Source organism: Triturus cristatus, chromosome 8 (assembly GCF_964204655.1).
Source record: "Triturus cristatus chromosome 8, aTriCri1.1, whole genome shotgun sequence".
Lineage (NCBI taxonomy): Eukaryota > Metazoa > Chordata > Amphibia > Caudata > Salamandridae > Triturus > Triturus cristatus.
Window position 1 is genome coordinate 466,126,004 of NC_140591.1, and position 25,904 is coordinate 466,151,907.

The window sequence follows — 25,904 nt, forward strand, 5'->3', positions numbered from 1 at the left end:
GGTGTGGCTGGTACTCCAGGCACTTCCAGCTCGGGCAAGGGGGAAACAGGGAGTGATTGGCTCTCTTGCAGCTCCAGGTGATGGAAGGGTTCACAAGCAGCAGGCAAACGCCCCGGTCCGAAGCCCAGGGACAGCTTCAATAGGCCCCACCAAGCCAGGTCACCGCGCGGTTCCACAGTCGATCCCCCAGGCGTCTGTAGAAGGACCCGTCGGAAGGGTGCGGGCTGGGAGGGGGGGACCAGTCAGCCAGCACCCAGATCATGCTGCACCTCACCGCCGCCGAACCAGGAGGGAACCCAAGGATCAGGGATGTTTCCGTGGCAGAACCAGCATCTGAATGTGCTCTGTGGGCACCAGCCCTCAGGAGCAGGTGAGGGGAAAGGGTTGCTGGCAGCCAGAAGGGCAGGTGGTCTGTCTGTGTGGCCGCCGCCCTCCTCAGCAGACAACAGTGGGACCACGTGAGTAGTCTGGGAGGTCCGATAGGAGTACCTCACTTGTCAGGCGGTCAGTCCCTAGCCGCAGGGTGGGAGGAGGGGGGGCCCCGGAACGAGGAACCCCTACTGTCCGAAAGACAGCTGATCTGCTCCGCTCCGACTTGACCAGCTCCTCTCAGGGGGCACCCACCAAAGCAGCCATAACGCCACAGCGCCGTGATGTTTGTGCGCCTCGTGTCTGCGGGAGGTACGCCAGGATGGATCGACGAGCCTGTATGCAGTCCCTGAGGCGTGAATGCAGTTCGGTTCCTGGAGGGTCATGCAGGGCAGTTGGAAGAGGGGAACACATCCAAGCAAGCTGCACCTCCGCTGCCCAGAGTGGCCACCGGCTCCTCTGCTCGCCCACCACCGCTGCAGGGCTCCAGGTGAGGAGGGCGTCAATCAGGCAGAAGAATGGGAGGGAACGAGAGGCCCCTGAGACCTAGAAGCGTTGCCCGCCACAGCAATATGGAAAGGGGGGGTAGGAGAATGGATCTGCAGGCCCCCGCTGACCGAAATGTCAGCCGATACCCCCTCCAGCACCCCCACGCCACATCGCCGGCCAGACCAATGCCAAAACGTGCAGGACAAGCTCGTCCACGGGTACACGCATAGGGCCCAGAAGCAAGGCCCAATTCCTAACTAGGCCGAAGGATGCAGGGTCCGGGTCCGCTGAGGCCGAGCGCAGCCGACAAGGTACGGCAGAGCTGAGAGGGCGCAGGGGGAGCAGAAACACAGTTCAGCAGCTCCTCGCTGCTCGTGCTGACAGCCGAAGCCCCCCGATGCTGTGTCGCCGCATGCCCACCAGGTCCGGGAAGAATGTAGATGACACTTGCAGCGGGCTCCGGGTCAGTCTCAAGGCGTGGATCCCGCTACTCTTTCAGGGCGAAGGGCTCCGCACCAGCGGGCTGTGTCATGGCCCAGACCACCGGGGGAGGGAGGAGGATCCCAATCTCCCCGTTGCCTTAAATGATGGTCGGACTCTCCTGCAGCCCGCACGTCCACCTCGCAGCCTGCGGCCGAGCACGACCGCCGGGTCCCGGTTCGGACATCTCTGGTGCCGCTCACCTGTGCGTTGAAGGGAGCCGCAGGTGCACCGGCAGCCCTCTAGTCTGGGCCTCAGACAATTCAAACCGCTCCGCAGGGCCCTTTTGGTTCCAGTAGCTGACGAGGCTTCAACTCTAACGTCAGCGTAGTAAGTAGACCTTTCACTGTTCAAATTCCCTAGAACAACTTTTTGGTGAGCATAGAGGGGATGGGCACTGTAATCCGCCCTTTATTGTTCAGAAGGATCACTCTCTCGATCCATCTACTTAAGAGGGACATGGATTACTTCAGCCCATGCCAGGATGTATCAAAGTAAAAAAAAAAAATCCAGATCCTCCTGGTAGACTGCTTAGCCATCAAGTTAAACCTTCCTGGTCTTCTTCACATATAGCCGAGGCTATCTTGATTCTACCGCTGAACTGAATCTAGCCAGAAGGTGCACAACACAATTTCCTGTTTCCTGTGAAAGTGGATATTACCCTCGAGAGAAAAAAGGATACCAAACTGAGTACTAGCTTATATGGAACATATCTCAAATCTGAAGGTTTCACAGCCTTCAAAATTCTGCAAACAAAACAACCTTCAAAGTTATAGATTTGACAGAGCCCTCCAAAAGACTTCAGGAAGGTGGTTCCTGGAGAAAAGTGAAAATCAGAGGCAGATCCCACGATGGAGGTAGGGGGTCTAACTGAAGGGTTTACGGAGAGATGCCACTTCAATAAGCAGCTGTTCCGTTCATCTACTGTCTTGAGGCCCCTTACCACACCCTAGTAGTTCCTGAAGACATGTGACATACATCACAAGTAGTGAAATTGAAACTCCTTTAAAACAGAAAATTGGAGAGTCCAAAAAAATATGACCATAGCCTACAAGGGTCCGAAGCATCTGCCTCTATGGTAGACAAATACAAGGAACAGGGGTTGGTTGGTATCTTTAAGACCTCCGTACGGAGAAGAGAAGGTCCTGGGGGGTAAATAGAGAAGCTGAAAATATTTTGGCTTGGGGCAATTGGTGTTTACCAGGTGAAGTGGGCATACCTCAAAATAGGTTGAGGAAGTGATCAGGAACACCTGCAAATGATAAAGGCAAACTATAATAAGTTTATTTGCACAAGCCTAAAATTAAAAGGACAATGCAATAGCACATGTATATCATATAAGTGCCCCAGGTGTATTGAAGCACTGCCTCTATGCCAAGATTTGTAGTTCGGTAATACATATTGTACTAAAGTGAACGTAGTCTCCAAAGTGGAGCTTAATTGGATTGCATGATGTAATATAGAGGTTTGGTGCATTTGATAAGATAAAACTAACCTATTTTTCCTCGATCTCTGTAATCCCACTTTGTGTGGTGTTGCTTATCAAAGAGCACAAGCCCTACCATACAGGATACCATTACAGATGGTTAGTAGTGATTGAATGGAGTGATGGACACAGGCTGTTTTACTTGTGCCTACAAGAAGAAACTGTTGCACCAAATCTCTTTCCATTCAGTCTCCTATAACTGTAGTCCTTAACGTGTGTGTGTGTGTGTGTGTGTGTGTGTGTGTGTGTGTCTGTATAGTTGTGTGTGTGTGTGTGTATAGTTGTGTGTGTGTGTATAGTTGTGTGTGTGTGTGTTTTCTTTTTTTCGTTCATTGCTTTTGGGCTTAGAGCTGGTGTATGTGGTATGAATATTATACACTCTGAAGACGTTGAATGCTGCACCAGATGGGTCCTTGCAAAGGGAAGAGTATTCCAGCTTGCTGTCCCTGGAGCAGCCACTGGATATCCGAGAGCCCACAGACATTTCAGCCTGATGTAGTTTCGGGTTGCAGTTTACATACAACTCAGAGCCCTGTGTGTACTTAAAATGCTAATAGAACCAGTTTGGTAACTTGGGCAACTCTTCCCCAGAGCTGCCTCGTATCGAACCATCCATGCACGGACAGCCTACACTTGGCATAACTCAAATCCTGAAGCCATCCGTAGTGTCTCATTTTGTTGTCTGTAAAGGAATGTGTGGATGCTTTTAAAGTCCTCACTCAAAGTCTGTCTTAGTTTTCTTGGTATAAATAAAAAAATTCCTGATTAAGAAATGCCCATCCTTTCTATTATGAGCAGCCCAAGAAGAATGCTACAGAAGAGGTTCTCTACTTTGGCTGGAGTTATGACTTTTGAGCTTGGCAAACTACATTATTTGCCTTGGCTTTTCAGTATACCTCTCAGGTCAAGATAAATGTCGGATTCCTTAAGGCTGTGGGTTGTAGTTTGTATGAATTTATTAAGAATCTCTTTTGAGACTCCCTAAGATGCTGTTCGCCTTAATATTAGCAGCAAACCTAGGGCACTGGAACAAGCTCCATCCCTGTCCCCTGATGCAAAGATCGGAATTGCATTCCCCAGCTGGGGGTAAACTGCCTTACTTTGAAGATCTGTATGGAAGATATTTCGACGAGAAGATCTCTTTAGCTGTAGGACTGTGAGCGACGACTTGCATATGACACCGTACCTGACTTTGTGGATCCTGTATCTCCATATTCAAAGTCTGAAAGGGACACTGGTTATTTTCTTTATTCATTAGACCTTTGTGTAGGCTTGAGAAGGGTCTGACAACTCTTTAACCCTAATAACAAAGGATGTTCCTATAGTTCCTCAGAGATAGAGTGTTATCAACACGAAGGTTGTGGTGGATTAATGCACCATATAGACCTTAAAGAAAATCCATATGTCGGATTTGAATGCCCTCACACACCCTTGCAGGTGTCATGCTTCATCATATGGGCTGCTCCTCGCCGGGCCGGCGGTGCAATGCCTAGCGGGCTCCCTAAAAAGGGGCACTTTAGCGGAGATCTTTTATCCGACTGCCGTATAGGTGAAGTGCGGGTGTGGGGCCAGGTAAATGTAGATATAAAACAGTGAGATTAAAATAAGATTAGGAGTGCCTGGTGAAAATGAGATTTATTCTGATGGCCACCTATCTTAATTAAAAACGTGTGTACATGGCACTTATACGAGTGTAATGGCTCTTATTAAGGTGGCATGTAATTAACAGAAGTTGGTCAACATGTTTCTCGCTAGGAGCAAGTACGCTCGCGATTCTTCAGGACCTTAATGAAAGAAAGACTATCTACATTCAAAAACCTACTTTGGTTAGGGTTATATGTCAATCTACGTCTTTGCATCCAGATTCAATACCTGTTAGTGTCAGGAGCTACCTGAAATGAAGAAAAGGTATTGTCAAACAAGTAAACAGGTGCTCGTGATAAAAACAATTGGTAAAACCTTCAATGTGATACACACTCTATAACTTGAATCAAAAAGTGGAGCGGTGTCGCAACGTTCGTCACAATTGTGAAGGAGCCGCAGCGGTGTATCCCTTGGTGAGCTAAAGTGACTACTCACCAATGTGGAACATCTATAGAACACAGCACACATCCGAGCCACAGTAACTCACCCTAGTCAGTCACTATCCTGGCATCAACAGTACTCGGTGGGCTTATACACGAGTCGGACTTCCTCAAATTAATAGGACTGTATCCAACGAGATATATATCAGTCAAGACATCTGATATGGTTGTCTTAACACACAAAAGATACAAAAAATATACACATCTGAGAAGCAATCTATAAACTCTGAATTCTAGTATAATAGGCATTGGTCATAAAAAATGCACACAATGTCAGTGCCCCATGTTGTGTCATAATTCTTGACCCTTTATTGTGCCCGTTATTTTTGGCGCTGCAAAAGAGTATGTAATAAAAACAGGGTTTTGGGGGAGAAAAGTAGTAAGAGTGTGCTCCTTATCGTGGCATGAGTTTATTAAAGTATGGTGCATTGTCACCCCAAATTAGTAACAAATAAAGTTAACAACAAGGTTAATTTTATTAAGCACCCACGTCAGGGTAAGATCTATTGATGTTGGCATAGGGATTAGATTGGATTCTACAAACCCAACGTTTGTCATGGCACACGGAGGAGATTTCTATGGAGGATTCAAGCCTAATGCATTTGTCAATGGGAGAGCTGAATGCCTACTTAGTACAGTGTGAGAGTGTCGGTATGAATTCGTAACATGAACCGTGTTCAAAAGCCTCGATTTCCATTACGGCTTTAACGTTGATAAAAGCGGCTTCCTCACATTTACCAGCAACGATTCTGTAAACCCAGCGTTAGTTAAAACAACCAAAAGGGATTGTATGCGCGGTTTTAACTTAATGCATTGGTCATAGTACGAGCGTGATGTCTGCTTTTAATCATGTGAGAGGGTTATTATCGCCAGAGGTGAAGTCCATTGTGCTGCCACGAGTTTCCAATCCGGATGTTATGTTAATAAAAAAATGTGTCCGTCTCGTATATTATCAAAGATTTTGGTACTAGTCATGGCAGGCTTATGTTATATAAAGAGTTACAAATGCTAAAAAAATGCTAGGCTTGTTTCAGTACTTACACGTCTTCTCCCCGTGTATCGTCAATCGACCTACCCTCTCCACCGAGTCCGGAAGGTATCGTGGTGGAGAGGGAGGTAGGACTTATGTCTGTGGGTTTTGTCACATGACACGCAGTTTGGTCATGTGATGCGTTACGAGGTCTGGAGGAGGTTTATTTGAGCCGCCATATTGGAATGGGGTCCAACCATCGCCGTTAACATAGCAAAACAAGGAAAGCTGCTGTCATTTGTACACTTTACAAAGTTCTTAGCATGATATAAACATATAAACCTTGTCAGCTAGGGTGTGTGGTTAGGCTCTTAGATTGGAGGTAATTTTAGGAGCAGTTAGTCAGATGGTGGCAATAATAAGGGCAAAATATAAGTCCGATGAGTACAAAGGACACGACACCTTACTATCGAATGTGTAAGGACTAGGTTATCTTATTAGTAGGAGTGCAAGACTTAATTCGATGGTTAGGAATATATAAGTATATTTGTATCAAATCGGTTTCTGACATGTGGGACAAAAAAGTCACAAACCAGCAAGGTCAGTGAAGGACATATACAGGACATTTTTTAGGAATATTCGTGTCATGTTTTGTTTAGATCTTGATTGTGCCCCAGGGAATGTCATCGTTAAGCCCGTTAGTACTCGTTGATAAGCGGTGTATCCATCGCTGTTCCTTCGCATAGAGGCTCTGTTTGGTTATATTTGGAAAAGCTTCCAAAATTAGCCACCTCACTGAGTCAGGTGAATGTTTGTATTCAAGGAAATGAGTGCTTATTTTGGTGTTGTTCTTCAGGCAGCGAAAATTGCTGCGGTGTTCTGTGATGCGTAGTTTGATAGGGCGGGTTGTCATCCCTATATAGTAGAGGTTACAGGGGCACGTGAGAAGATAGATACAGTTTGTAGTATTGCAATTGGTATGTGCTCTCATTTCCCAGATGAAGGAGGGGTTGAGGGTTATTGTCTTGTGTTTCGTTGTGTAAGCGCATACACTGCAAGCACCACATGGATAGTGTCCTGTAACCCTCGGAAGATGCCACAGTGTTTGTTGGGAATTTTTCGTCGTTTTAGGTTTTGGTCTTGTCCTAATAAGCACGTCTTTGATGTTTCTCAAGCGCCTGTAAGCGAATCTGGGTGGAGTTATATTCATCGAGCCTGTATTGAGTATACTCCAATGTTTCTTCAGTACCTTTGTCACCTGATTTGATATTGGTGTGAAGGTGGTGACGCATGTCAGTAACTCAGATTTATTTTTGGTTTTGTGTTCAGTAGGGCCTCTCGGTGGTTGTTCCGTGCCCGTTTTTTAGACAATGCAATACTCCTATGAGGATAGGCTCTCTCGGTCAGATTTTGTTCTAGGATAGTTGCCTCACTTTTATAGTCCTCTAGTGTACTGCAGTTTCTCCTGATTCTCAGGAACTGACCAAAGGGCAGATTATCCTTGAGGGCTTTGGGGTGGTGGCTATTGTAATGAAGGAGACTGTTGCGGTCAGTGGGTTTTTTTTTTTAACATGGTAGTACTGAGATTCCCCTGTGCGATCTGAATCGTTAGATCCAAAAACGCTATGCGTGAACAAGACGCTGTGATGGTGAAATTAAGCTAAGGATTAAGATTGTTGATCCATTCGAAAAATTCACCATAGCTGTCCTGATCTCCTGTCCAGAAGATCAGGATATCGTCAATGAACCGTTTCCACAAAAGGATATGGTTGCCATAAGGGTTGGTTTCATTGAGAATGTGGGTTGTTTCAAATGCTGCCATATAAAGACAGGCCACACTAGGAGCAAAGGTACTCCCCATGGAAGTACCTTGTGTCTGATGGTAAAGTTGGCCCTTGAATTCGAAAAAGTTCTCGGTCAGTGCCAAGGTGGCGCATTCCATAATGAATGATGGTGGAGTGAATGACCCCTCAAGGGATGAATTTAATACGTCTTCGATCACTTCTAGGGTGGTCCTCTGTGGGATGTTAGTGTAGAGGGCCACAACATCTAGAGTGATGAGGAAGGTGATGTCATTGGTATTCTGGAACTGATCCAGTAACCGTAATACATCTGTGGTGTCTTGGATGTATGAAGGTATCAGTTTCACTAGAGGTTGGAGAAAGTGGTCACAGAATTGTGACAAGGGTTCAAGAATCGAGTCTATCCCTGATACTATCGGGCGGCCAGGTATAGTTGTGATGTCTTTGTGGATCTTTGGTAAGATATAGAAGTATGGGGTCCTGGGTTCTCTCTTGATAAGAAAGCAGGCCTCTTTCTTACTTATCCACCCCTGGCTTTCTGCTGAATCACCCGCACTTCACCTATACGGCAGTCGGATAAAAGATCTCCGCTAAAGTGCCCCTTTTTAGGGAACCCGCTAGGCATTGCACCGCCGGCCCGGCGAGGAGCAGCCCATATGATGAAGCATGACACCTGCAAGGGTGTGTGAGGGCATTCAAATCCGACATATGGATTTTCTTTAAGGTCTATATGGTGCATTAATCCACCACAACCTTCGTGTTGATAACACTCTATCTCTGAGGAACTATGGGAACATCCTTTGTTATTATTGTACTAGGGGCCCTTGTTCCTACTGGACCTCCCATTCCTTTGTGAGTGGAAAACGGCCTCGTCAGTCCCTCCTTTTGTCTCTTCAACTCTTTAACCCTACCACTTCCAGTTGCTCATTTCCTTTTTAGGTCTCGCCTATGCAGCGCGCATGCGCTGCTTAGGAGGACCTTTAGCCGTCGCTCTGGTCATTTTCAAGCACACACTCGTGCTTGTGGTGGCATCCACCTTGCGGGAGCGCGCAGCAGCGCGCAGCAGCGCGCCACAAGCACGAGTGCAGTGCTTGAAAATGAGCAGCCGCACCACTCCCGGACTCACTTCCTGCTCCCCCTCTCTCTCACGCGCATTTCTGGTTGTATAATTCCACGCCGTACTCTCCGCTGCCTTCCATTGTCAGGTTCCAGATATGTAAAGAGCCATTTTGACCGTTTATAGACACTCTTTCTTTGAACTGTTTCTCTCTCTCTTTTAATTGATCGGGACGTATTAATTGAGCTAAAGTATTGCTTTTGAAGAGCCATGTAATATCTCATAGTTTGCAAGTTTCTGCCCAATTTTTCTCAAGAGATTTTGTAATAAATGGTTTTGCAAACGTTCTCCTACCTGATCTTAACGAGCCCTTCTAACATATTGTTCTGATCTACACGCAGACACACGTTTGACGTATTTTAGATGATACTGAGTTGTGACAGAGTAAGTGACGCCCATCTGCTCACAAAATTGCTGTCTGTAAACAATTTTTTCAACCCACTGTCCCTACAAGGTGGTGCATGTTGACTGTTTGCAGAGCTTTGTTTGTCTCCGCGGGGTCTGTTGAGTCAGCCTTTTAAAGTGACCCGGCTGTTTTAATCATGCCACAGAGATCTTTATGTCGTACTGCGATCAGCAAGTCTAAAATCTACCTTTCAGATCTCGCCTTGATATTCTCCAAGGTGTTTGATTTAAAGCGGGAGGTGAGAATTGACTTAAGCCACGTCCACTCCTCTGTGATACCGTCCTCTGGCCCGGTAGCAAACTCAGTTGTTTGTTTTTCACTTAATTGGCTCAAAGCAGTTTCTCTATGGCAACCACTGGGCTACTCTAAATGCCAGCTGTACGTTAGCGGAATGTAACAGAATACTCCAGCAGGAGCTCCTCTGAATGTAATTTGAGCAGAAGGTCAGCTGTAGCGGAAGTGACATCATGTACCCTTTTACCTCCTTCGTGACATCACCTGATTGATCCCTTGTGCCACCATTTCTCGCTTCCTATTTGCTGCTGTTGGGCTGAGAAAGAGCAATAAGCATTGGCATAGCCAATAGGTCCCGCCTTTGGGACCTTATAAGTGTTTAACCATGCAACAGTTAATGTTGGTGCACCAAGGATATTGTGCTGCATAACTAAATACTTATAAGGTCCCAAAAGCGAGACCTATTGGCTATGCCAATGCTTGTTTTTTTTAATATCTTTTTTATTTTTGTATCTCAGGAAAGCAAAAAATAGAGTAAGCCATAAAACAAGGAGTAGTTAAAGCAGCAAATCAACTCATACATATAAAATGGGGATCAGGAAGATCCAGCTAATCTATTATTCAGTGAGCGGGCTCCATACTTGTACTTTCTTCGACCTAAGGGCTTTGCATTTATATAGCCCCATCTCAAAATTAAATACATAAAACAGTTTAGCATACCAGGCTTGAAAGGTAGGAGGGTCCACATCCTTCCATTTTGTTGCAATCAGTATACGGAGTATTGCAGTGACCATAAAACAGAAACAAACATAAGTAGGTTTCAGATGTAAAGTTTCATCGCAGCCTAGTAACATCAAGGTTGAAGATAATGGGACTGGCCGTGAAATAGTTTTATGCAGAAATAATTCAACCCCCTGTTTTAATTCATTAAGTTTAGTGCATTCAAAGAACTTGTGCACAATATCTGCAGGTCCTTTTGCGCACATTGGGCAATGGTCATTATCCTGTTTCCCCCAGGCAAATCATTTTGCAGGAGTAAAACATAAACTGAAAACTGTTTTAAAATGTTGTGCTTTTAGGTTAGCTGATAAGAACACCGTTTTAGACAACCAAAGTGATCTACTTAGGTCTGCATCAGAGTTGCCGAGTTTATCTGCCCATACAGATTTGATTCTCAGAATGTCATCCGCATTGGCCACAAGCATGATGTAATATATATCCTTAATGGACGACGGTTTAAAAACCAGGTGCTCCAATAACTGTATTCTTCCCTTGTTTATAACCTGTGGTACTAAGGGTCGAATTGTCTCCCTTATTTGGACATATTTAAAGAAAGAACTAGCTTCCACCCCATATCTCTCCTGAAGTTCTGTCATATCAAGCATATCACCTATGCTGTTGATTCCTGCCTGTTCCCATCTTTTTCCCAATACATCATATAATGGAACAGGGAAACTTGATGAATGCCACAAGTACATGTATCTTTGTACCTTTGGGATTTCTAAGTGTTTGCACACTCCGTGCCAAACGTTCCAGGTGGCTCTAAGCGGCTTAAACCGAGTTTATTTTAAAGTAGCTCCCCTCCAACTGTCTCAAAAGGATCCCAGGTGCTGCACCACCAATGGCCAATTCGAAGACAGATGGAGGGGTTTCCTCCTGCCCTCGCAGGGTAGGTTCTACCTTGTGTTTAAACAATATGCCCGTTTGCTGCAACATTAAGGCCCAATAATAGTATAAAAGATTAGGAACAGCCAACCCCCTTCTATCTTGCGGTAATGTCATGTATGTCATTGATCTCCTGATTTTTCTATAATTCCAAATAAATTGTGAAAACATCCCATTTATATTCTTGAAAAGGGTATTTGCTGGTTCCAGTGGAATACAACGGAGTAAGTATAGAACCTTGGGAAACATTGTCATTTTCATCATGTTACTTCTTCCTATAATAGAAAGGTGTAAATTATCTAATCTCCTTAGATCTCTACCTATCTTGTCTATAAGAGGTGCTGCATTTATATCCCGTATGGAGTTAACCTCAGCGGAAATAGCTATCCCAAGGTGAGTAGCGGTCTCGGTTTTGCGTGGATCCTGGCAGGCCATGTTTTTAGTACACACTATCAAGGTCTTATCTGTGTTCAAGCCATACCCAGAGTCCCTGCCAAATTCTTGTGCCAACTCCTCAATCCTTGCTAATGCATCTATTGGGTCAGGGGTGATGACAGCTATATCGTCAGCATACGCTAACACCTTGGTTTTAAACCCCCTGACCACAAATGGTTTGATATCTTGATCTTGTAAGATTGCATTTATAAGGGGATCGATCTATAATGCGAAGAGGCTAGGGGAGTACGGGCAGCTCTGTCTTGTTCCCCGGGCTATCGGAATCTTTAGTTTCCCTACCCATCAATTGAATCCTTGCAGAAGATTGAATGTGCATGGCTTTTATAGCTGTTAATATACGTTGACCAAAACCCTATTTCGAAGATTGCCCCAAAGATATTTCCATTAAACCTGATCGAAAGCTTTTTGTGCGTCGAGTAGTATAAGGGACATCTGCTTCCCTGATGCTTCTGCTATGTCAAACAATGATATTACCCGGCAAATCTGAGGTCCCTCTCCCTGGTATAAAGCCGTGCTGCCACGGACTTACCAGAGGTGTGATAATTCTAGCCAGTCTACACGCGATAATTTTGGAATATAGCTTTTCATCAGCATTTATCAGGGTTATTGGTCTATATGAGGATGGGTCATCTGCCATTTTCCCTTTCATTAGAAAGAGGACGATATTAGTCTCTTGTTAAGACTGCGTCGGGATTCCCCTCAGCTGAATCGCGATAAATAAATCCAAATGAGGGGGGCAAGCTCCGTTTGTAAAGCCTTATAGATTTCCATAGGGATGCCATCTGGACCTGCTGCCTTTCCTGAAGCCATCCCTTGAAGAACTTCTTTGACTTCCCCTATTGTCATATCTGCCTCGAATTCCTGCATGACGAGAGAGGGGGTTTACCTCAAATTCTAGCTGTGTGCCGGCCGAAATATTATGACTAGATTGATACAGCTCCCTGTAGAAATCTGCAAACATTTCAAGCACTTCTTGCGGTTCTGTAGCCACGATCCCGTTCTTCCCTTTGAGTCTCGCAATATTATTTGCCGCTGCCATTTGTCTAAGACGTAATGCCAGATGTCTTCCTGTGGCCTCGCCATACTTGTAGTTATCTCGGGCGTAAGTTTGATATATTTCGGCCACGGAATTACTGAAAAAAACATTAACTTTAGCCTTAATCCTTAAAGCTTCAAGTCCCAATTGGGTTATTCGCTCCTCTTGTTTTTGCGCGATTGCTGCAGCATGCTCTTCCTCACATTTAGACAGTTCTTCCATTAATTGCTGGATTTCTAACCTCTGCTGCCTCCTATGGAAACCTACAAAACTAACAATCTCTCCCCTTAACCCAGCCTTAAAAGCGTCCCATACCAATTCCCTCAACGTGCTATACCTATTCATTTCAAAGCACTGGCGGGTCCCACCCCCTAATATGTTCTATGAACCCTTCGGTAACCAACAGTTTCCTATCGAATATCCATTTGGTGAATAGCTGATCGACTCCCTGTATTTGTATTTCCAACATTAAAGGATTATGGTCCGACAATACTTTTGGAAATCTCCTGATGTTAGCGCCCTCTATAAGACTAGCGGAGATAAAACAAAAAAAGAGTCCAATCTAACGTATTTTTTATGGGGGCAGGAATAATATGTATAACCTGCCTCCCCAGGCTTTCGATGAGACCACCTATCGACTAGCCCATGGCTTGTCACCAGAGCCTCTAGTGCCTTGAAGACTTGTGGCTTCCTTCCTTGGTATTTTTTCGTAAATTGCTTTTCTCCATCTAGATGGATATTGAAATCCCCGCAGATGACAAGGGGGGATGGCCAAGACGCTAGTTCTAGCTCAAGCTCTTACAATACGTCGGGGTCATCGAAATTGGATCCATAGATCGTACAGTGTGTTAGTCCCATTGCTATTGACCCGATAGCCCACCGTCGCCATTTATCAGAAAGTGTACGCTCGACTTGTGGCATTCGATTAGAAACATGAATTGAGACCCTTGTAGTTTTGGTGGTCTGAGATAAGCAGATCACCTGCGTGTACCCTTGAATCACGTTAAGCCCTCTTTTTTGCCATGTAATGTGGGTCTCCTGTTGGCAAATTATATCCGACCCCATAGTTCGTAATAACTGATTTGACCTATCTCTCTTCCCCCTGTCATTCAAGCCCCCAATATTTATTGAGCAAATAAACAGGCTACTCATCCCAAAGATTCTTGAAACAGCTGACTTGATTGCTGAACCTTTTTCTCCTGGTCCTTCCTGTCTTGCTTCTTAAGTTGCTCTGACTTATTGCCTTCCTGAGATTTTTCCCCCCAACCCCCCTGCAAGCTCCCCTCCCCTACTCCCACTTGAACAAGCCCACCCCCAGCGATTCCCGACCCCTCCACCCCACACTACGAAGCAACAGACCTGTCTCGGTGTGTGTTGGATGAATGGTGGTGCTCCCTGCAGTGGCATATACTTTCCTTATTGGTGACTATATTCTCTCCTTATTGGTGACTATATTGTCGCACTTCCCTCCATGTGAAGCCTATTAACCCACCCTTTTTCTTTTCTCTCCCTCCCCTCCTTCCCCTCTCCCTTCCTTCCCCTTGGGAATAAACAGACAAAAACACAATACATAAGGGGAAACAGCATTCCTCTCCCCCCCCCCCCCTCTCCACACCCCTCCAATAAAATCCAGACCTTCACACTCCCCTATACACACCTTCACTCTGGTGACCCTTGTCACACCTAATAGAATAAAAAGATACTTCCAAAAAATAGAAAGAGCGATAATATAAAAGTATAAGGAAGAATGTAAGATGATGTGGGAAAAGAGGCAAATAGGAAAGATAAAAAATAAAAAAAGTTAAGAGAGAGAGAAACAAGAGAGGGGGAAAAGAACCATCCAATCCGGCCCTGGAAGCCTATTATAGTTGAATCCCCCAACCTCCAAAAAGGTGAAATAAGTGCAAACATTCAATCCGTGTCAAAATCTAGCGAAAACTTTCCAGTGCTAGGTCATCTTTGAGTCAAGTCAGGATACTCAAAGTCTCGGGATCAAACCCCTCCTGCGTTTAGGCACTCTTTGACTTTGATTTCTGAAGTGAAAAATGTAGTCCGGTCGTTCCAGATAACTTTCAGCCGTGCTGGATTTGGGAGGAAGGCTTGAGCCCCTTTCTCCTGAAAGGGTTTGATCAATTGGAACAAGCGCCAGCGACGCTCGTCTGTATAGTGACAGAAATCCGGTCTTGTAAGAAATGAGAATCCCTTGGCAGCACGTTGGGCTTCTGGTCTGGTTTTTCCAAACACCATTTCTCTCAGTAAGAAATTACCAAAGTAAACCAGAAACGCCCGGGGCTTGGCATTAGAGCTAACTGGCTGGCGGATTGTAAACGGGACTCTGTATGCCCTTTGAATTTCATGAGGCCAGTCCCAGCCCTCCAATTCAGGAAATGATTTTTGCAAAAGTTGTACCATAAACACTCGTGGGTCCGACCCCTCTTTCCCTTCGGGAGTTCCCAAAAATGCAGATTATTTTGCCACTGGCGATTTTCGCTCTCCTCTAGATTCCTTTGGATGTCTGCTAGTTGATTTTCATGGCTTTCCACCTGACCCTTAGAACCTGCCCTGTCCATTTCCAGGGAGGCTGTTCTGGTCTCAAGATCCGACATCTGATCAAAAATGGTATTACAGGTTTTTGGTATTTTCCTAATTGCTCCCTGTAGTTTACGCGCTGCAGCCTTTAATCTCCTACTTTCCTGTCGGGCTTCCTCGCGATGCGCCACTACACTTGCAAAATGGTTACCAGTGACGGGGCCGATGATGGTTGGTCATCACCAGCAGTTTTAGTGGTATGCCCAAGCAATTGACCTCCCATAGAGTAGGCCCACTTCAATTCCCTCTGCTTTTGTTTATCCATTCTCCCTGCTCTAGAATTCTTCCTGGCTGTAGCGATTGGCTCTGTGCCACAGGTATCCAATTTCCACCATAATGATGGACAGGACCTGGGAACCAGCACAGACAGCAGCTTTGTTCAGATTTTCCTCCCAAGGCTCTCCCATCCTTTCCTCCTGACTGAAAAGGTGGTTAGTTAGTAAAAGGAGATTATGACCTATGAACTCTAATCACTTATCACAGTACATCTCCCTACTGAAGTCATACAGGCACTATTAAGAGTTGGTTGAATACTGTAGGCCCGACTCACTAATTCGCATTAGCATATAAATCCAGCCATTATGAGTTATACTTCACAGAATGGAGAATAACTGCAGATCTAGTGACACTGGGGGCAACTCTGCATGATTGCCTCTATTCAGGGGACTATTCTGCTGACATTTTATCACCTGCTCTGAGAAGATATTAATGTCAGCTGGGTCGCTGGTGTTAGTTAAGGAGGGGGCCAGAGTAGCAAGGGAATCTGTGGCCTTACCAAGCTGTGCACTGGCTCAGAGGAAACCTTGCCTGCTCCCCGATGGTACTACGGAGAGTTGGATGAGGGCAGGTCTGTGCCTGTTTGTGTAACCTCTGACCCTATTCTGTTGTTTTATCCAGTACGTATCTACTTCAGATGGAACCATTTCTTGTATTTTTAAACCTGGTAATCCAAGGTCTGCAAAAACTAGAAAATTCATGATATGGTAAAGTGGTAACCCGCTAAGGGGTGAGTCGCATAGTCACATAATAAACTTTTTATGACCTTCATTTAGGGTCCAACCCTCGAAGGAGCCAGAATCCACCTAGGTTGGCGTTAGATGGCAGTCCCTCTTCATGCTTGATGGAGATTAATGGCCTCCTCTAATCCTGCTTGATCTTTCAGAAGCACACAACACCATAAAACTGTAACAGTGTTGGCCAGACCGATAGGTTGATCAGTACATCTAGGATTGGCCTAAGCTGAAGCAGGGTATCCCTGTATGATCACAGCTAACAAGTGTATATCAGAGCCTCAGAATCCTCATTTTGTGAGTCAATTGTGTAGCATCACCCAAGGATTATTCATCTCTCTCTGCTGTTGTCCAGCAACTCACTGTTATCCCTTTCATAGCTATACAGTATCAGTTCAGTATCCTATATATTCTACATGGGCAACAATACCAGTGTTCATAGCTGCATGGAGATGTATCCAGGGAGAGAATCCAACATCACCCACTGCCTAGACTCTGTTCATCATTGGATGAGAGAAATCTTAATTCAAATGAATGGAGCTAAAACTGATATCCTAACACTAGGGGTACCAGATTCTGTGTTCATTTGTCTGCCCCTCCTATCTAGAGTACGCCCCACCACCTCTTAGAAAAGGAAAGATTCTAGGAACTATCTTTGGCTCACATCTCTGTCACCCCTCAAATAAAGGTTGTGGTCCAGGGTGTTAATGTGCAACTGTCCATGTTCCAGAAAACTTTTCTGCTTTTGCAAATTTCTCTATAGATTTCCAAGATACTACTGCACTGTGCTTTAAACAGGCCTTCTAAAGAACTTTCTAGATCTGGGATATACAACGTAGGTCTAGGACGGCCATTGCAATTAACAATGTAAAGGTTTTCCTTTAACTCCTGTTGCATGTTCAGCTAGAACTCTAGAAACAATACAGCTACTTCAGAGTCGGGCCACAGGTGTACCTGAACCTCCGGGGATATGACCATGTCTAATTAGCACTAAAAGCACTCATCTGGTCCTGGTAGTACCTAGAATGAAATTTAGGACACTTTGTATCATCGGTAAGGCCTAATAGAACTAGAATCTGTCTTGCCTGGGAAGGTTGGCCACCACTAGGTCCCATCTGTAGCCTCTGAATAGCATACATACACCTGATTTCTCAACACTCCTTCATGTAGCTGAAACACAGTACCTGTCACCAGAATGCAAGGCTCAACATTCTGAAATGCTCTCATTCTCCTCCAAAACTGAAAACAAAACTCTCTCTTATTCAGGAAACATCTTAAAACTCAGCCTTTCAAGAATCTGTTTACTGACATCTTTCTCCTCGGCTTATGATCTAAGAATGTTAGATTGGGGTTCTCTTCTCATCCGTTTGGATTCTGATGACCACTAGTTATTCTTTTTAGGGTCGAGCCTGCTAGTGCTTGCGTCTCGCTTACGAGACACTGTTGTTAACAAAAGGGCTTGGAGCCCGCCAATTGCTAACCATTTGCTGGCTTGCCTGGCCCTCTTCTTTACAGTCTCGTAATTCATTAAGGCAGGCCTAATATCATATTTGTTCCTCTCTATGGAGCAGGGACCAAGCACTGATTGATTCCGTGCCCGTCTGCTGCTCCCAACATGATTGAGCTACTATTTTGTTCTTTTGAACTTTTAGTGCCCTGCAAACAGAAGGCGTGTGACTGGCACGAAACGTGCCCAGCAGGACAACAATAATTGCAAAGATGTATTTTCTATAGTTAAATGTCTTTTTTTTTTTGCCAAGTCTTCTTTTCTGCACTCACATTTTAGTTTTGTTTTTGCTCATGGGCACTGTTCCTAAAAGATGAGGATTATTTTATTGCAAAGCAACATTGTTTCTTTCTTATGTAAAATGTTTGAATTTGATTCTTTAGCACATAATCTTGCAGTACACCCTGATCCATCCTAGTCTAATCTACCCCTCTCCAATCCACATCAATCCACCCCACCTTACCTCACATCAATCCGCCCCACTGAATACAAACCACCACAGACCAATCCAATCCTCCCCACTCCAACGCAGACCACTCACCCCAATTAAATCCACTACACTCCAATCCTCCGAACCCACCCCCTCTAATCTGCCCCACTTCAATTTGTCCCACTCCAAAATAATCTCCCCCACTCCAATTCAAAACAATTTGCTCCACTGCAATCTAAAACAATCTTCCCCACTTCACTCTGCCCCACTGCAATCCAAAACGATCTGGCCTACTCAATCCAAAACGATCTGGCCTACTCAATTCAAAACGATCCACTCCAGTACAACACAAGCTGCCCCACTCCAATCCGAAACAATATGCCTCACTCCAATCTACCACACTCCAAGCTAAAACAATCTGCCCACTCCAGTCGGCCCCATTCCACCTCACTCCAATCCAAAACAATCGGCCCCACTTTAATCCAATCCACCTCACCCCAATCCACCCACTCAATCCCAATTCAACCCACTCTACCTCAATCCAGCCCAATCCAACCTACCTCACCCCAATACAATCCGCGCCCTCCCTCTCCATTCCTCCCCACTCCAATCCAAATCAATTTCCGCCACTCAATCCAAAACAATCTCCACCACTCAATCCAAAAGAATCTGCCCCACTACAACCCAAAACAATCTGCCCCACTACAACTCAAAACAATCTGCCCCACTACAACTCAAAACAATCTGCCCCACTCCAATCCAAAACAATCTGCTCTACTCCAGTCTGCCCCACTCCAACCAAAAACCATCTGTCCTACTCCAATCCAAAACAGTCAACCTCACTCCAATCGAAAAAAAAAAAAATCGGCTCCAATCCACCCCACCTCACCCCAGTCCACCCCACTCCAATCCAGTCCACCCCATTTCAATCCACCCCACACCAATCCAGTCCAGCCAAATCTAATCTACCACACTCCAATCCACCCACCCCACCCCAATGCAGTTCACCCCACCCGGATCCAGTCCACCCCCCTCAATCCAATCCACCCAGTCCAGTCCATCCCCCTCCACTCTAATTCATCCAACTCGAAACCACCCTACTCTTATCCAATTCACCCCAATCCAATCCAAACCAACCTAATCTAGCCCACTCCAGGCTACCCCAATCCAATTCACCTCGCCCCATTTCAATCCACCCCACCCACTCCAGTTCACCCCTCTCAATCCAATCTGCCCTACCCCAATCTACTCCAATCCAACCCACTCCACCCTATTCCACCACACTCTACTCTATGACACTTTCTACCACTGAATCACTGAAGTCTACTTCCCTCTACTCAACTCTGTGACACTCTACACCACTCTACTCCATCAAATCCAGTCTGCGACACTCTACTTCCCCCACTCCACTCTAGGACACTCCATGCCACTAACTTTTAGCCACACCGGTGTACAACATGGCAAAAACACATTGCCAAAGCCAATAGCTCTTGTATAGGCGAGACCTATTGGCTTTTCCAGTGCTTGTTACGGTTTGTTGCATATCAGGACACCACAGTTATCTAAAGGTGACAACCAGTGCATAACACCCACGTATATCTAAATGTTGATCAGGCTCGCCCGAAATCCTGATTCTAAATTGGGTAGTCTGACTCTTATCAGGAAGTGGCCCTGGCTGGGTCCAGTCACTTTAAAACAGTGGTGCTGTGGCAGAGCCCTCAGTAGTGAATCCTTTTCCTTAGTTAAGAGCCGTAGCTGAAGGAGTGGCTAATTCTCGGGAACTTGTCCTCCTACCACCATGCTGAAAAGGCTAATAGTTGTTAAAAGCATTGGTCTGCCTGTAGTACATGGGAGAAATATCAGACACTAAAAGAATAACTGACAACCCCCACGCCCTCTTCAATGCTAGACAACCGGAGAATAACAATGATTCACAATTTATTGTGCAGTTAAAAGAAAATGCCCGTTCACTAACAATATTAGAACCCTTATAATGTCCCATGGACAGGACCAGTCTTTGTCAGACCGAATAGCTTTTCAGGATTTTAGTTTTGTTGAAGTACATTTTAAGAGAATACATGAGTGATAAAGATCAAAATAAAACAAGCATTGGCATAGCCAATAGGTATCGCTTTTGGGACCTTATAAGTATTTAGTTATGCAGCACAATATCCTTGGTGCAACAACATCAACTGTTGGTGGCTAAAAACTTATTAGGTCCCAAAGGCGAGACCTTTTGGCTATGCCAATGCTTGTTGTATATAATATTTAATTCAATCTGCATAGGCATCCAAATGCATTTGATATGCTACGAACTTCTACATTTATTCTTCAAACACCAATGCCATCAACATATGCCTATCACCTTATAGCCATTCACAAACTCCATAATAGGTTATTTATAATTATCTTCAAGTTAAATGAAAGATTAATTAATAATCAAGTTAACCTAAATCCAAACTTAACTTACAAAAATTAGCCACATTTTCACATATCTTTCATTTTTTAAATTAAACCAATAATATTTAGGGAAATATGCAAATTATTGCTTAGCCGGAATTGGGTAACACATTGCTGATACTAAGCTAAATATATACGATAGATGTATTCAACGTGTGATGCCCTTGGTCGGGACAGGGATACAATTATATGCATCTTTAGGACACTAAAGCCCATGCCACTATGTCAGCCAATAAAATACATATTTGGATATTTAGCAGGATGCAAAGTAGCCAGAAGGCCCTTGCAATTTTCAAACATGAATATTAAAACAAAATTTTTAAAGTGGAGTTCCCTCAAATGTTACAAATAAACTTGTTAAAAATCGACTGACAAAAAAAAGAGTCATACATTTACACAGGTAGGCTTACTCCTATTCGCATGTGTAAATGTACGGCCTTTAGTAGTATACTAACATTCCGAGTAGGAATCCTGGAAAGCTAAACTTCTCTCAATTTTCCTGGCATGATCATTGGAATGTCATGTGACATGTGCGATTTCCCCAGTGTGGAGAAATCAGAAAGGTATAATTTTGCATTCTGGAAAAGCAGTTCTCTGGGCCAAGTACACATCCTCCAGCCCAAGAGAAACTTCTTCCCCTGCCCCGCCACAAACTCTGGAGATACACTATTCCTTTTGCCGTCCACTAAGTAAATTTCCGACATTTCCAGAGTGGGACTGGATTGGAGTGCATTTTGTGAGAGCCAACCAACTAATGAGAATGTGGGCTTTGGCAAACGCTCAAGGAAAAACACGTCTTGATTGTCCACTCCCCGCCCCTGGAGATGGATTACCGCACCATAAGGGTAGACCGATATGCTGTATAATTACACAGTAGTAAAATCATTAACACCTGCCACATATCTTTTTGTGGAGCAGTTTTAAGCTACACATTTCAGTCTAGACTTAGCTTTCAACAGCACTAAAATCTAGATGTATCTTTATTGACAACTGGAAAAGTAGCGTGTGATGTTCCATGTTATAGCACCATACCCAAGTTTTTTCTGTGGTAGGAACGTTTCGCTAAACCACATATATACTGCAGATGCAGGTTACAGACTCTGGTCTCTCTTACCACCAAGTCCCGAAAGGGGCAGGAAGATTCAATCAATGACATGATTTACATAGCTGCCAAGGTTTCAGATTGCTGTGAGTGACGTTTTCATAATTTCAGTGAAATTATGAGTGACATTTCAACAACTATGAGTGACACTTTCGTGCAAGTACAATCAAGCAATGAAGACAAGGGTAACAAATAGCAGAAATTGCATCCATTTGAGCAACAAGAAACTCTAAGAAGCACTTAAAACCGCCGAAAAGCACCAGAAATGGAAGGGCACTGCCTGAGGACAGACTGCTGATATAAGGTAAAGAGGGCAGGCTGGCACTGCAGCTGGTCTGAATATGATCTAAATAATCTGATCATTCATGACGGTGCATCAGACCATCCTTCCTTTAAGCCAGCCTGCGGCAACTGGGCCCCCTGGCTCCTACCCTGGCACTGCCAATCAATATTAATGGCATGAAAATGCATTACAGCACTTTGAACTCCAGGCCGCTCTCTGACAATCGAGTCTCCACTCCAAGCCGATGTTAAAGGCCCCAACTACACAGAAATCATGAAAATGTCACACAGCAATCTGAAACCTTGGTAGCTATGAACACGGTCTGATCTCATCATCAGTTGCTGTCTAATTAGAGTCAGTCCAACATTAAGCATCAGAGAGAGTCAGTGCCGACGAGGTTAAGACAGACTGATCCACACCGTCACTAAGTTACATTATAGGTCACAGCCAGGCGACCTCAGGCTAGCTATATTTAAAATACTCCGAAGTTGTTTCCTGTTTTACAGGCTCACAGCTGCACGGCTCAGTCAGTCAGCCAGACACAGAGCCCCGGCCGTAACTGCACCAGATCACACAAGCTGCAGGCACAGTGCCGCCAGCAGCCACTCGCTCACCTCTGCTAAAGTTTACTGACGGGTGCAAATTAATGCATTAGCAAACTGATACTAAAAGTCGTTGACACTCGCGAGCCACATACTTCTTAGCAGCAAGGTGAGACTAGCGGAGCAATTTGGTGAGGCCAGCGCGACTTTCATTAAAGTTACAGCTCGGACTAGAACCACCAGCCGGCCGGGGAGACATGAATGGAAATGCCCGGCCATTCATGATATTGGGCGGCTGGTCATGTGTCCTCAGCTCTGAGGGTCACGGCAGCGCCGGCTGCCTTTTCCCGACGGCCTGCTCAAAATCGTCACGTTTAAAAAAATAAAGAATAAAAAAAACACCAGCAAAACACAGGCAGTGCAGCATGGCCACAACAGAAACGGCAATCTTCGCCTATAATTAACTGGATTCTCTGCAAGCAAGCAGTTGGAGGTGCGTGGTCTGCCTAGAATGAGCTGTGAAACAGGCCCGTAATTAAAGAGGAATGTATCGCGTCACACAGGCTCTGCGTGCTAGCACATTGGACCGCAAAACTCTAAAATCATGATACCTGGGCAACGCTGGGCACTTCCTGCATGGAGGGCCGGCGAAAGGTAGTGCTGGCCGGCCTCCAGCAGCCCAACTCACTCGGACCCCGCCCGCAGCATTGAGCAACGGCGGCCACAGGGCATGCTTGAGGGTCGTGTCTCCGGCTCAGCTACATAGCTGCATAGCTGCATGTTAACATTTCTATTCCATGCAGGCTTGCAGACTCAACGGTCTTGAAATGGAGATTCCTGGTGAAGGAGTGCGCTTGGGGCACTGCCGCAGATGTCGCAGTGAGCCTCGGGTGGAAGGACAACCGGCAGCGAGTGAGGGGGTGCTGCGTAAGCTCCCAGAGATGTGCATAGGTGAAGGAGCCCAAAAGTAATCGACTGGCGATCAACCGCATGGCAGCCGACGAGGCCCAGTGAGTCTGGGACTGCTCCAGCTAAATGTAATTAGAGCGCCCTGGATGCGGGGACTGACCGGCCGCTGCGGCGACCCAACAGCGCTGCAGGAGGGAGCAGATTGGCGAGTGGCGCAAGGAAAGTGTTTTTAAAACAAGCATTGAAAGCGTGTGTCATCGCGATCGCTCTGAAAGCGAAAGTGATCCCGATGGCACACGAGTTTTAAAAGTGCTGCTGAAGGCTAGTGGTTCGCGCGTGCACGGTCGCGTGAACGCAAGTGCTAGGCCAGCCAGCAGCACTTTGAAAACGTACTTACAAAATGTCTCTCCGAGCCAGCGCATGCGCTGGGCTCAGCGAGACCTAAAAACTGGATACATTTAACAAAGTTCCTATTATAATAAAATAGAAATGCCAATATCGGCACCAGATCGTTAATGCTAATAAGTTAAAAAAAAGTAGGATTCCCTGAAAGCTACTGTGATCTACAGTTGGGGAAAGATTTTAGTTATTAGAACAGTACCGAACATCAAAAAAACTAATTACTCTTATTTGTTCTGAATGGGTGATATTCTCTGAAAGCAAGCGTCTGCGGACTTTGTTTTGTGCTGCCTTCCTACACACTTTGTTGATAGTCATATAAGTATCGTGTTCTCTGCTATTAAAGGCGCTCTGATTTCATAAGAGCCCCCCAGACAATGTAGTCCAAGTCAGACTCAAATGAATACCTAAAGACTGAGGATGTATGCTTCAGCTGCCCCCTACATGCAATGTATCTGTGAAAAGCCAAATATATTTTAATTTCACTTTTTTCTACGGACCCTTAACGTAATCCACATATGGATTTCATATCAGTAGATTAAAAAACCCAGTGAATCATCAGTGTGTTAAACAAGATCTTTAATGGTGTATTTCTTTTAAATATAACCAGTTTACCTGTTTGTTTACCCATCCAGGTGAAAGGAAGAGTACGTCTTCTAAAAAGACCGGAAGCAATCCCCGCCATAAGAGAGGTAAGACTTCACTCATTGACATTTCAGAGAAAATTCGTATTTTTCTATTTTCAGGCTACAACAATAAAGATTAATGAAACACATATACAGGTTGCTAGGAATATCTTGTATAAGACATTTGGCTGTTTGCACTAATCTCCTCAACCTTCACTCTGAAAACTAATAACATACACATTAACATCTTGTAAAGGAACTACTGATATTTCTTATTAAGTTAAGGTGAAAGAAAGTTGTCCATATTAATGGCCGTCACACTCGGCCTATGATATTGGAATTAGAATAAACTATTCCAGAAGCGAAGACATAATGTGACTAATGACATGGATGTGGGCTATGTGGACCCTTTCTTCCTGAATTGTTGGTGCAGTGTTTGTAATATGATTGAGTGAACTTTTGTCAGACTTGAGACTATTTAGTTAAGGTGCAATAATTCAATTAGTTTATCTGTAGAGATATCCTTTAAACTATCCAGTGTCTCCACTCCTTTGTATCAAAGCTATTCTGATGTGTCAGAGGAGACCAACACAATGACAATTAGAGAGACATCACAAGTGTATTGAGCAGTCTGTGAGAATTTGAGTTCAACAACCAGATTTGAAACACAGATCTGATGGCTCTCCCCACAGAATCTTTACAACCGATATTTACAAGTGAAATTGGACAGTATGATTAGACCGTGAATACTGCGTAAAGATCGTTTTTAACTTCCTTTTTATGTATACTTCACATGTGCACAAAACAGAATATATAAGTAAATGTTCTTTAGCCTGCTAAGCATGTTATATAGAAGGGGCCGAAGAAGTGAAAAGGCCACACTTCTGATTTTGGTTCTCTTGCATATGCTGATACATATGTTACTGTTAGCTTAAGTGCACTACAGCTACTTTCATGGTCTCCTATACTAATTTGAATTCCTTATGTACAACAGGCTTGCAGGCTTAGTGTGTAAAAATCTATTCATTTATGACTCAGCTTTGTTACTTCCCATCAAAGTTCTGACAAATTGTAAATAGAATAGTTTTGATGTAGCAGACATGACAGTTTTACACGGTTAAATGCATCAACTGTAACAGGAATGTGTTCTTTTCAGTCATTTGCAAATACATTTATACTTTGGAGAGAATGACGTTTCGCACAAAATTGTTAGAAAGATGATATAATTTTGGTGGCTCTAACTTGCGTCTTTTGGAGTATAGAGTATAGCATCAGATGAATTAGTGGAAGTTGGAAAATCCCTAAGGCTTTCACCACACGATAAGGTTTACTTACAATGGATACCGACAATCCACATGTAATATTTTTGGATATCAGAGTGTAGAAACACTTATTTCATTAAACTGCCTCTTCACATTAAAGAAGGTGACAAAAGCGACTCATTATGCCCAGA

General features: G+C 44.6%; 2 protein-coding genes across 3 annotated transcripts in view; one reads left to right on the top strand and one right to left on the bottom strand.

Moving 5' to 3' along the window:
• Nucleotides 1–25,904, bottom strand: part of SPRYD7 (SPRY domain containing 7) — an 875,965-nt gene that overhangs the window by 514,047 nt on the left and 336,014 nt on the right. The window lies entirely within an intron of this gene.
• Nucleotides 1–25,904, top strand: part of TRIM13 (tripartite motif containing 13) — a 114,585-nt gene that overhangs the window by 12,909 nt on the left and 75,772 nt on the right. For both annotated transcript variants that reach the window (XM_085621924.1, XM_085621925.1), the window contains exon 2: nucleotides 24,461–24,517. In XM_085621924.1, coding sequence (XP_085478050.1) covers nucleotides 24,461–24,517 — 57 coding nt within the window. The remainder of the gene's footprint in view (nucleotides 1–24,460; nucleotides 24,518–25,904) is intronic.